Below are 12,568 nucleotides of genomic sequence, written 5' to 3' on the forward strand. Positions count from 1 at the left end.
ATGACTGGAGGAGTAGTTCTGGGAGTTGAAGTCCACAAGTCTTTACAGCTGCCAAGTTTGAAAGGCCCCTCGTTTAAATCTTTCGATTTTAACCCCTTTAATTTGCAATATTGAGGGAGTGATTCTGCTGAGACATAGCATTGCTTTTTTCGCCCAATATTGGAAAAACATCCAGTGTTATCTTAATCGAGCAAAAATTCTATGTGTCGGTTGAAATTGCCCTTGGGTGCTTTTTCAAGAGGCAACTGAACTTTGAAGACGTTTCAGTCAGAGCTGAAGAAGCTTCTCGGGTGACAAGCGAAACGTCTTCAAAGAAAAACCAAAAAGTCCAGTTGCCTCTAAGTATGTAACTGTTGAAACGCCGCTTTTCCTTTCTTTTTCCTTTTCCTATCTCTGTGGGTTTGAGATCCAAAGGAAACACTTCATTCGTATCCCGTGCAACCTTGGAGACAGACCATGTGATTGCGCATTTTTTTTAACGCGTTATGTACCGAGCTTCCCTGATTTCAGAGTTTTAAAAAGCCTTTGCGAAATGGACCCCTTCGGTCAGCTTTCATCAGCTGTTATAAGAAACAAAGACAACATTGACTGTTTCTTTTTATAGACCATTCTTTTTATTTATTTTAAACCGGCGAGCCCGCCAGTTGGCAGCAGCGCTTAATACGCCCTTTGAAGGAGAAGCGACTACTGTCACCCACACTAGAATCTTCTAGAACGCATTGACCCCACCCGTCTGTTCTCATTGGTTGTTCCTCGAAAAAAAGGGCGGGTCGTTTGTTGCCCGATCACCAATCGTCCTCCAAGACCCGACGGGCCGAGCAGGGGAAGTTCGTTTCCTTTCTCTTCAAATCACGCTAGTTTTACGACGCTCCCGGGCGACTGAGTCGTGTCTAATCCACCGATAAGCTTATAGGTCGCGAGGGGGCGGAGCTTCCCAAAAGACCTCGCCTCGCCGTCCGCAATCCCTTGCAGGCTCGTGCACGTTGCGGCCTCGTTCTCTTTGTCCGGGAAAATGGCGCTGGAGGGGCCTTTGGCGGTTTTTGGGGAGCGGAGCACCGGCGACAACATCCGGACACAAAACGGTAAACTCTCGAAAGCTTCCCTCGGGGCCCCCTTAAGCCGCCGCAGCTCGAGTCGCCGGAGAGTTAACGGTTCCTCCGCCGTTCGTTTGCGGCGGGTGGAAAGGTGGGCGCGGGCATCCAAACGAGACCGGCCGTTGCTGCCTCAACTCGTGGTCCCGAGTAGGGTGGGGCCGGGTCTGGGTGCGAAGTCGGCCCGGCGGAAGCAGTGGTTGCTGGCGGGCCGGCAGGTAGGCCGGCCGGCCGGCTCGCACGTGTGCTTGATTAACCCGAAAGGGAAGAAGGTGTTACAGGAGAGGATGAGGAAGAAGGGGCCGCATTAGGAACAATCCAGTCCTTTATTTTTTTTCCCCTGTTCGGTTCTGGCTGGGCTCCATTTAGACCTGAGATAACCGCGGACCGATTCTGCGCAACTGACAAGTGATCCCTGATTCCCACGTGGGAGAACTTGAGTCACGCCCCGTATGAATGGGTGGGTTTAGTGACTGGGTCCAGGCTTAAGAGCCTGGATCGCTTCCCTCTACAGGTATCCTCGACTTTCAGCAGTTCGCTTAGTGACCGTCGGAAGTTACAACAGCACTGAAAAAAAAGTGACTTGTGACCATTTTTCACACTTGTGACCGTTGCGAGATTTGCATTTGGATGCTTGGCAAAGTGACTCACGTTTGTGACTGTTGTAGTGTCCTGGGATTATGTGATTCCCATTTGGGACCTTCTGACAAGCGAAAGTCAATGTGGGGGAAGCCGGATTCACTTAACCGTGTTACTAATTTAATAACTGCAGTGATTCACTTTAACAAGTGTGGCAGCAAAAGTCATGAAATGGGGCAAAATTCGCTTAACAACTTTCTCACTTAGCAACATAAATTTTGAGTTCAATTGTGGTCGTAAGGGGAGAACTACGTGTAGTACACTGGTGGTTGAGAAGCAGTGTTGTTAAGCACGCCAGGATGCAGAATCTCTTTGGGGGAGAAGATAAGTTATCAGTAGCCTTTGAGCATTTTAAAATTGCTGTAGAAACCATAGCGAATATATTCAGCTGTTTAAAAGTAAGCTTTATAGCCGAAGTGTTTTGGTCCTTAACTTTTACACCATTTTTTTTTCCAGAGTCAGATACTACTTTATGTCCTATCAAAATATGTCATGAAGAATGTTAGTTCTTCTACCGAAGTTAGAGGTGTTTACGTGCCTCGATTTCTAAAATACATTTCAGAGACCTACATATCTGTAAAGGGGTTTGCCACAGTTTCTATTTAAATATCTGTCTCTTTCTTTCTGTTCCTGGAAGAAATAATATGCAGAACCAGGCTATTGTAGAAAATAACTGGACTGGGTTCAGTTGATTATTAAATCTCAGGATTCAATTGCAATTAAAGTTCTAAAGTTTAAGACAGTGACAAACCACTTTTGTAGTGTTAAGCAAACAACATGTTTCCATGTGGTAACCAAGAAACCAGCTGTACGATGAGACTGCTTTACTTATGAGTAACAAGTTTGAGAAGAAAACTTCTGTAAATGCTGTCTCTTTTATTCTGGATCCTGTGGTGATATGCATTTATGCATCTTGTTTTAGTGTTAAACAATTTAAAAAATAGATTTTGATTATCCAAGTATGTATGAGAGGCTGTTTTTTTTTTAAAAAAAGGATGCTCTTATATTTCAATCTACTGGATTGTCATAACTTCTCTTGTTAAAATAGTTCCAGAATAAATTGCTAGGTGTTAGACTGTCCCATTGTACTGCCTCTTATTTGCACTACAAAATAAGAGATAATCCTTATGGGATAAATAAATATCTGTCATAGTCTGATGGAGAAGAATGAATACCAGCTTCTTTCTATATGAAATGGCAGAACAAAGCATTACAAAGACAAGTACGATATTTCTAAGATTGAATCATGTTCTTTTTTTGGTACTTGATGAAAGGAACCTGAAGTTAATTTTCCATAAAAATTTTCATAATGGCCTAAATTTTGCTTATGATAAACTGAATGGTTGGATCACAAACTATGGCCTGTGTATAAAACAACTGCTTTGTATAAGTTACAGCATACAGTCTGTTTTCAAATGCAACTACAAATATATTAGTGTGTAAACGAGACAGTGGTTAAAACCTAAACAAAGTAGTAATTGCCAGTTTTATTGCCCAAATCTATTTTCTATTTTTAAAATATTTAAAAGCATATATTTAGCACTTGAATTCCATCAGTTAAAATTTTAGGAAACAATTCTGCTTTTGAAGAAAAAAAAATCTGTTTTGTTGAAACAGTTACAGCTGCTGCTTCAATTGCCAATATTGTAAAGAGTTCACTGGGTCCAGTTGGTTTGGATAAAATGCTGGTGGATGACATTGGTGTAAGTAGATCTTCTTTTTTTTTTTTTTGAAACTACCAATAGAAAATAATTTGTTTTAATTTTAAAAATAGAAAGCTGAGTCATTCTATTCAAGGTGCCAAGTAACATGGCGGAGGATGGATAGGCAGGGTTTTCCTCCACCCCAGCATTCCCATTTATGTCTCCCTGATCTGGGAAAGAAGAAAAAAATCCCTTACCCCTACATCTGTATGTAGTCTTCACACAGGTGTCAAAAAAGTAGCCTAAGATACTCCAAAATCTCACAAATAGCCAAACTAGTATAAAAAAAAGCCTTGGTAGCAGTTATTGGACTGCCTCGTTAAGTCAACATTTATTTTTAGCCTTGTACTGTATTTCTAAAATAGAAACAAATAGAATAAAATAAAAATAAACTTTTGGCCAGTAGTATTCCAGGTATGATCCAAAGATGGCATGCATGCTCTCTCTCTCTCTTTTCCTTTGCTACAGGGAAAGAGGGGTACTTCTTTGGCTTCAGTTTGATAGAGGTACTTTCAAACTGATGATTCCATAACAGGAAAATAATTTCTATCACTTTGAGCCAGTCACAGTCAGCCTAACCCATTTCAGGGGGTACTGGTTGCATGCAAAATAGGAAGAGGAGGGAGGATTAGGTATGTTACTTATTTAAAAAAGGGGTGGGGTGAAACTAAATACTAATTCTAGAGCTTAATAAGGACAGTAGGATATTATACATTTATTTTAATACATTTATATAGCCACCTGACTCACATAGGTGGCTCTGGGTGGGTTACAAATTTTTAAAAAACCACCATATAATCCCCTCCACTCCCACCCCACATGGCATCAACAATTGAATTGGCCACTTGATTGGCTTTGTCTCCATTTATAGTCACCAGGCCCATTGACAAAAAATGGGTTTTAGAGCATAGATTAAGCTACAGTTGGATTGTTAAGACAATTATATGATGGATAAATAGTTAAATACATCACTAATTAAAGGGCAATTACCTATATTCCAATTGATATTAAGCTACATGATCCCAATTGATATTAAGCTACATGAATGACTATTGTGTATTTGGAATATTAGGATGTGACCATTACTAACGATGGTGCAACTATCCTGAAGTTGTTGGAGGTAGAACATCCTGCTGCAAAAGTACTGTGTGAACTAGCAGAATTGCAAGACAAAGAAGTTGGAGATGGGACTACCTCTGTGGTATGTATTGGTATATTATATGCTCTCATGACCGTGTCAACATTCAAGTAGCATTAATAGTATTTAAAACTTACATGTTATAATGCAAGTATGTGAAATTAACTTGTGCCCCTTTCAACAATGGCAAACACTAAAGTATTGTACTGAAACAGCATAATTAGCTCTAGCACTTTCTTCAGTTAAAATACAGTTTCACTTGGATACGAAGAACTGGTATGATGTATCTTCAGAGAAACTAAATTCTGAATCCATTTTCAGGGCTACTTAAGTTTGCCTCTAAAAATGAAATAAAACTTTCCCATTTAACTACCATTTATTTCTTCTACAAAATAAATGGCTATGCTTATGGGATAAAGGAATAACTGCCAAAGTCTGAAGGAGAAGACTTAACAATATCTTTTTCCTATATGAAGTGGCAGAACATATTATAGAATAATTTTAACTCTAAGCAGGTAGTCCTCAAGTATTTGTTCAGCGACTGTTGAAGATACGATGATGCTGAACAAGGAGAGTTATGGCCAGTTTTTCAAGTCATGATGGTCATAGTGTCCCCTGCAATCATGTGATCATGATTTGGGTACTTGGCAACCGACTCAAAATTACAATGGTCACAGGGTCCTGGAGTTAAATGATTACTATTTATGATCTTCACTGCTGGCTTCCACCAAGCACAGTCAATGGAGAAGTCAGCAGGAGATTGCAAATGGTGATCATGGGACTATGATGCTGCAACTGCATGGGATTCACCTAGCAACTGCAGCTGGAAATGGCTTTGTAAGTTGGCATGATCATGTGAATGTGTTTTTATGACCACATCACTTAGTGACAATGTTCCTGATCCCAATTACTATAACTAACCAAGGGCTATTTTCAGAAAAAGAAGGCATGTATTTGTTTAATTGTGAGGTGATCAACATCACAATTTAATTAAAAACGGATGACACATAATCAATTGTTTTAAACACTAATGATGGAATAAATAGTTTGTGATGCCAGAATTTAAATCCAGAAAATGTTGTCTCCTAAGGTAACTAGAGTAGTTCTTCCCGAGAGAGGTCCCCTTGGGATATTTTTACAAGTACATGCTAATGTTCTTGGCTATTCTGGCTCAGTCTTTTAGTCAACAGCATCTAAAATGTCAACTAAAGGCCAGTGCACTTCCTTGCCTTCAATGTGGCAAAATTATTTTCAGATTATTTTTTGTCTTGGCTGGTTCATCCTATCTCCCTGGCTTCTGATTAATTTTTGATTATATTCCATGATCATGGGGAATATAATATAGTTCTTTCAATGTTGAAAATTTCCAAGAAAATGAGATGTTCTACAGAACTTCAGTCTCAACAGTATTCAAAACAAAAAGTTCTATTTACCTGTAACTTGAATCATGTGTTAGAGTAAATTGAATAGCTCTGCCTCCTGAAGCAAATGTAACTTGTAAGTTTTTCAAGAATGTCTTTGCTGGAGTGAAATTTATGTGGGTTTTTTATTTTTGTTTTGTTTTTTACTGTTTGTATCAAGGACATAACTTTTTCACAGAAATAGTTTTAAATTAAATGTTGTCTTTCATAGGTAATTGTTGCTGCAGAACTTTTGAAAAATGCAGATGAATTGGTGAAACAGAAAATTCATCCGACTTCTGTCATTAGTGGATATCGTCTTGCTTGCAAGTAAGACCTATTGATTTACTTCAAGTGAGAAATTGTACAATTAAGTTTCAAAGTTTCAGCCAATACATTTTTAAATCAATATAGCATTTTTCAAATATTGATGGCCTCCTATCAGTCATGAGGTAATTGACAAATAGAGCCCTTTCACTAAGAGTTCTATGATGGTGGAGTGCTGTTATCTGCCCCAATAACAAGCAACTGGAAAGCTAGCTTTGGATGTAGATAGAAGCAGGTGTTTATGAGTGAGCAAGTAAAAGATGAAATCCACAGTGCTTTGCCAGTACAGATTTTCCCCTTCACCAATGGAGAGAAAGGATTGTTGTTACTGTCATTATGTTTGAGGGTTACAGTACAATTTGAGATTGGTTAGAATTCTTTGTGCTACATATATCCCTCTTGTGGTTCAGTAAAGCATAAGGGTTTGGGAGCAAGTTAGGTGACAGTGGTCTGAATTTCATTGACAGGGAACAATTTTTGTATCGTCCCCATTTTATCCTTTAGTCTATAACTACTCCACAGTATTTTGGTCCTGGTTTTTAACTTTCTTAATTTTGGTTCATTTCATAGTTAATGTTTTAATATTTTATACCTCTGTTTTATGATGTTTATAAACTGCCCAGAGTCATTTGTTAATGAGATGGAAAGTATATAAATTTAATAAAATTGATCTAGGTGTTCTGCTAATGTATCTGTCATGATGGCAGCATATCTCAATCTTGACAGTATAACTGCTTTTGCTAGAATACAGAATTGATCTATATTGCCCATGAAATCTTTAAATTGTTTGAAGCTTTTATGTTTAATGATTAAGTGCGCTACTGATAGGATATGCTTTGTTTAAAAAATTAGGTGTGTATTTTTAAATGTTTAGTGATAGGTTTTAAAATATTAGAAAGCATGGAAATGCAGGGCCACTGAAAATGTAAATTTAAGATATTTTATTTTTCTAATCTGCACACAATTTACAGTTTGGGGGACAGAACATTCTAGTTCTCTTTTCTTCTGGAAAATTTCAGAAGTAAATAGTTGGTTCACTCACCAGAATGGCCAGAACAATATAGTCTGGAAGAAAATAGAACTTATGACATTCCCTGAAGTAGTAAGTTTTTCACACTCCTATTATATGTATTTAATTAACATTTCTAAGTTGGAAGCATTCAAATTAAATTCTGATGATTCTGTGAAAATACTGAGTTTCTTTTCCTCAACAGGGAGGCAGTTCGCTACATCAATGAAAATTTGGTTATTAACTCAGATGAGTTGGGCAAAGACTGTCTTATTAATGCAGCAAAAACATCAATGTCATCCAAAATCATAGGATTGTATCCTTTCACAGAGAAAAATTAGGAACGAGTATTGTGTAGAAATTAGACACTGACTGAAGTATCTAATTTATGAAGAAAAATGGCATTATTAGCATTTGTAATTCTTATTGTTGTGAGGCATATAGGATTTATATTCCATGTATTAGATTATGTTAACCTTAACAGTATTCTTGTAGTGACAGTGACTTCTTTGCCAACATGGTAGTAGATGCTGTACTTGCAGTAAAATACACAGATCAAAGGGGACAACCACATTATCCTATCAGCTCTATCAATGTTTTGAAGGCACATGGTCGCAGTCAGAAAGAGAGTATTCTTGTAAATGGCTATGCATTAAACTGTGTTGTAGGCTCCCAAGGTAAGATTAACACCCCCCCCCACCAAGTAAAACAGTAAATGGACATAATTTTAAAAGTTAATGCAGTTTTATATCTGCATATAAACACATTTTTAGAAATTATATTTTTGACTGATAAGTTGACTAGAAGAAATAGTATAACAACATAGAGGTTGAAATTATTTTACACATTTGCAATAGAGTTGATTTGTAAGTATTTTCAGATAGATGGTCCTCCCCTTTGCTTGAATGGAGATGGCTTTCCTAAATTAGGTTTGTATTTTCCCTATCAGGGTAAGGCTTTAGTTAGGTATAAGTTTAAACTTAACTCCCCCCCCAATTACCTGAAATGATTTGACCAGGATAGAAAGTGCTATTTCAAAGAGTGAGAAAGGTGGTAGGATTCAGAATGGAACACAAAAATTCTTGGTTATAAATCTATAAATGGTGAACAGAAGACATGGGGGAACTTTTTGTTTCCACAAGAATGGTTTTTATACAACTCTCTGGAAAGAAAATTTTCTGGTAAATTGATGATTGTGCAAGTTGGTTGCATAGGGGGATGGCTTGATGATCTCTCCAAATATTTACTTTGTATTTTAGTAGTATTTAAGCAGAAGTATGATGCATTTGATGTATGCATTGATATGTCTTCAAAATCTTTGAAGCTTTTCAAGTATTTTAAGATGGATTATTCAAGTCTAGCCTCACTGTTTATAATGGAGTGAGGCCTCTTTCCCATTTGGGAAAGTAAATTCAAATAAGTTTTTATAAACTATACTCATACTTATTAAAGTAAATAGAAATAAACTGAAGGATACCTATGAAAAGAAGGTATCACTGTGTTTTAGATGCATTAAATTTTATATAGAATCTTAAGAGCATTTCTCTTTTTCTTTTAGGTATGCCTAAGAGAATAGTTAATGCCAAAATTGCATGCCTTGATTTCAGCCTACAGAAAACTAAAATGAAGCTTGGTGTTCAGGTGGTAATCTCAGACCCAGAAAAACTGGATCAAATTAGACAGAGGTATTCTATAGACACATTTTTTAACAAAAATGATGCAAATGGCAGCTTTAAAATAGGAAACAAAAATAAATCTGTATATTTCTATAATTTGTTCTGCATTTATTAAGAGAATGGCATCTTGAATATAAATTTTGACTAAGAATATGACAGTATTGTCAAATATCATTCTTTCTACAGTATATCCAATAGCTACATTAATCTATAATTTGCGAGATCTGGTTAAGAAATTTACCATTCCTATGCCTGGTAAATGCATTTTTAAAAGTTAGTAATGCCTCTTTTATTTACTAATAATAGTATCCTGAAGTGTCTCCCTTGAATTAATCTCAAAAATTAACCAAAAGATCCAGTGTAACAATGGAGAAATTTTATCTACACTGAATTTTGAGGGAGGCATGGTTAAAGTATTATTTTGACACACTTCTCAACTATTCTAATTAAAAACTTTTGCAATTCTCTTGAATTTAAGTTTATAGTTCTAGTTAATCAGTGTGCACTTTCTTATGCAGAGAGGGTGACATCACTAAAGAAAAAATTCAGAAGATCCTGGCTACAGGAGCAAATGTTATTTTGAACACTGGGGGCATTGATGATATGTGTCTGAAATATTTCGTTGATGCTGGTGCTATGGCAGTACGCAGAGTTCTAAAAAGAGACCTTAAACGCATTGCTAAGGCTTCTGGAGGTAATTACAGACATCTCTAAATATGATCACAGTTACATGTCTTGTCAATACAGAGCTTAATTATGTAGAACAAGGGTCCCCGGTCCGCAGCCTGTTGGGAAATGGGCTGCACAAGCAATGGATGAGCGCACAAGCGCTTAAAGCTACATTTGCACAACAGGTGTCCGTATACAAAACAAATCCCCCCCCCCCCTTGCTGTTGCTGCCTGTCCACAGAACCAGAAAGGCTGGGACTGTTGATGTAGAAGATTGCTATTGTTCCTTCAGACTAGCAGTTATATAAAATTGTGATTTTGTCAAATCTTTTTTACTTTGTATTAGCCATCGTTTGTTCTACTCTGGCAAATCTGGAAGGTGAAGAAACTTTTGAGGCATCAATGTTGGGACAAGCAGAAGAAGTGGTTCAAGAACGAATTTGTGATGATGAATTGATTATAATTAAAAAGTAAGGAAATACCTACCTTATATAATTTGTAATGGACGCATTTTGTTGTAACCTTTGAAAATATTTCCCATTTAATTGCTGCCATGCTGTTTTCAAATCGTATGAGCAGTTATACGCGTGGGATAGATTACTTTTAGTCCCCCTATAAATGTTGAGGCAGTAAATGTCTTTGACTTTGTTGATGGACTTGAACACATAGAATTCTAGCATTTCCCTACCCTCAAGGTTAGAGATTTATAATTTGATAATTATTTCACAAGGAAAAATTATTGTCTTTCTGAAACAGTACTAAGGCACGGACCTCAGCTGCTATTATATTACGAGGAGCAAATGACTTCATGTGTGATGAAATGGAGAGGTCTTTGCATGATGCTCTTTGCGTGGTCAAAAGAATACTAGAGTCAAAGTCTGTTGTACCAGGAGGAGGTGCAGTTGAAGCAGCACTTTCCATTTATCTAGAAAATTATGCAACTAGCATGGTAAGTATTTAGTTAACTAAAGTTTAAAGTATGTTTTTCTTAGGAAATCAAGGCTTATAGTAACATTCAGCGCTTTCTATATCTGAAAAGATTTATAGAACTGGGACTGGAGGGGGCCATTTAACTATCAAGTCCTATTTGCTGCTTGGTGCAGATCATATTAAAGCTTTATCCATGGTGGCTGTCCAGTCTTCATTTCAGCACATCCAGCAAGTGTAGCTTCATTGCCTCTCTGTTATTTTATCATATATGAATATATTAATAGAATTTTTCTTGTTTGAATTAGGGGTCACGGGAACAGCTCGCTATAGCAGAATTTGCAAGATCTCTTCTAGTTATTCCAAATACGTTAGCAGTTAATGCTGCTCAAGATGCTATAGATCTTGTTGCAAAGCTGAGAGCATTTCACAATGAAGCTCAAGTGAATCCAGATCGCAAAAATTTGAAGTGGTAAGTGTGCATAGAATTGATGGTAACATCGGAATATTGATTTCCTTTATGCATTTTTGCTTAATCTTGTTGAATGAATCAGAATTGGGCATGAACATTCAACATCCTAAGTCAAAACGATTCCTAGTTTTAAGGTGCTAGCATACAGTAAGGTTAAGCATACTTTAACTGTTGGCATTTGGTCTTACATAGTTGGCTTATAGCTTTACCAGAAGTGGTATATTTTGGGTGTGCAAAACCTAGATGTTCATGTGTGGAGTAGTGTTGATAATTCCAGAATGTTCCAGTTTCTTTCTGGGTAACATTAGTCATTCCATGCATGGATTGGCAATTTCCAAGAAGTTAATCCCCCAAACTGGAAGTGGTTTGTTATGCTCCGGAAATAGCTTGAAACAAACTTTCCCTTGGGACTTCACAAATAGTTTTGACTTTGGGGGATTAACTTCTGGAAAACAGGTGAATCTTGGCAGAATCAGTGTGCCCTGACCAGAAATTGCCATTGTTATTTGGAATATCCCAATCTTTAAATGCTAAATTTTACCTATTCTTAGTATATATTATAGCTCCTACTCTATTGAACATTCTCTGGAATGGCCTTAAAACATGGCTTTGCCAGATGGCTTGGGGGCCCAGTTGCACTCTCCACTGGTAGTGGTTTATAGTATAAAAGACAACTTCATGCTGTCCATCCCCTTGGTTTTAAGTCTTAATTTGAACTGTTTTTATATTTAACTTTTTTACCATTTTGTAAGCCTCCCAGGATTGCCTGATCAATGGGATGGACAGCATATAAATGTAAGCAATAAAATAGTTGTGTGCTTGCAGAGAACTACTAGGTACTATTTGACTTTTGTTGCATTTGATGTTGAAAAATTTGAAGCTGATCTCTGATTGCAGGTTCATAGTTTGAGAATACCAAAGACATTTGAAATGTACTTTCCAGTTTTAAAACGGTATTGCTTTTTTTTTTTTTTTAAGGATTGGTCTTGATTTAATCAATGGGAAACCACGTGACAACAAACAAGCTGGTGTATATGAGCCTACTCTAGTCAAAACAAAGAGCTTAAAGTTTGCAACAGAAGCAGCAATTACTATTCTTCGAATTGATGATCTTATTAAGTTGCACCCTGAAAGTAAAGGTGAAAAAGGAGGATGCTATGAAGATGCAGTTCAATCTGGAGCAATTGAAGACTAAATGAATTTTTATTTGCCTATTCCTGTGAAATTCTCTCAAGTCTGTATTAACTAATACGTTGATGAAAGCAAGTTGTCAGACTTCCGCATAACTAGCAAATAAATGAAATATGGCTGTATTTTGTATTTGTATCAGTATTATAATGCAGAATGTAAAGGGGAGGAGGTTGGAGAAAACCTGAGGATTTCAGCAGTAGCTACCACTAACAAAGTCAAATTACAGCCAAACGCTTAGCTTTTGGTGCATTTCTTGTAAGTATTTTGCTACTGAGAATAATGCAGAATACAAAAACCCTCCGTTGTATATACAAACTGGTCATAGC

General features: G+C 37.1%; 1 protein-coding gene and 2 non-coding genes across 3 annotated transcripts; all 3 read left to right on the plus strand.

Moving 5' to 3' along the window:
* The first annotated feature begins 970 nt into the window (after positions 1-970).
* Positions 971-12,360, plus strand: TCP1 (t-complex 1). Its single transcript, XM_026675249.2, has 12 exons — positions 971-1,082; positions 3,348-3,433; positions 4,506-4,634; positions 6,204-6,301; positions 7,513-7,623; positions 7,803-7,984; positions 8,866-8,992; positions 9,502-9,677; positions 9,999-10,122; positions 10,409-10,601; positions 10,888-11,051; positions 12,030-12,360. The coding sequence occupies exons 1-12, from the start codon at positions 1,013-1,015 to the stop codon at positions 12,244-12,246; spliced, it is 1,677 nt and encodes a 558-aa protein (XP_026531034.1). The 5' UTR covers positions 971-1,012; the 3' UTR covers positions 12,247-12,360.
* LOC113417090 (small nucleolar RNA SNORA29) lies at positions 2,807-2,942 on the plus strand. The gene has a single exon (XR_003371571.1). It is a non-coding gene; the product is annotated as a small nucleolar RNA SNORA29 (small nucleolar RNA).
* LOC113417089 (small nucleolar RNA SNORA29) lies at positions 4,929-5,064 on the plus strand. Its single transcript, XR_003371570.1, has one exon. It is a non-coding gene; the product is annotated as a small nucleolar RNA SNORA29 (small nucleolar RNA).
* Positions 12,361-12,568: the final 208 nt, after the last annotated feature.

Source organism: Notechis scutatus, chromosome 1 (assembly GCF_049901735.1).
Source record: "Notechis scutatus isolate UNSWTSFEM ecotype Mainland chromosome 1, rNotScu1.2, whole genome shotgun sequence".
In the NCBI taxonomy this organism is placed as follows: Eukaryota; Metazoa; Chordata; class Lepidosauria; order Squamata; family Elapidae; genus Notechis; species Notechis scutatus.

Bases quoted from the DNA above. Each gene is read 5' to 3' on its own strand.
- TCP1 (XM_026675249.2), top strand. From the start codon at position 1,013: ATGGCGCTGGAGGGGCCTTTGGCGGTTTTTGGGGAGCGGAGCACCGGC. The intron at 3,434-4,505 runs GTAAGTAGATCT...TTGGAATATTAG, and splicing joins TGCTGGTGGATGACATTGGT to GATGTGACCATTACTAACGA. The intron at 9,678-9,998 runs GTAATTACAGAC...ACTTTGTATTAG, and splicing joins CATTGCTAAGGCTTCTGGAG to CCATCGTTTGTTCTACTCTG.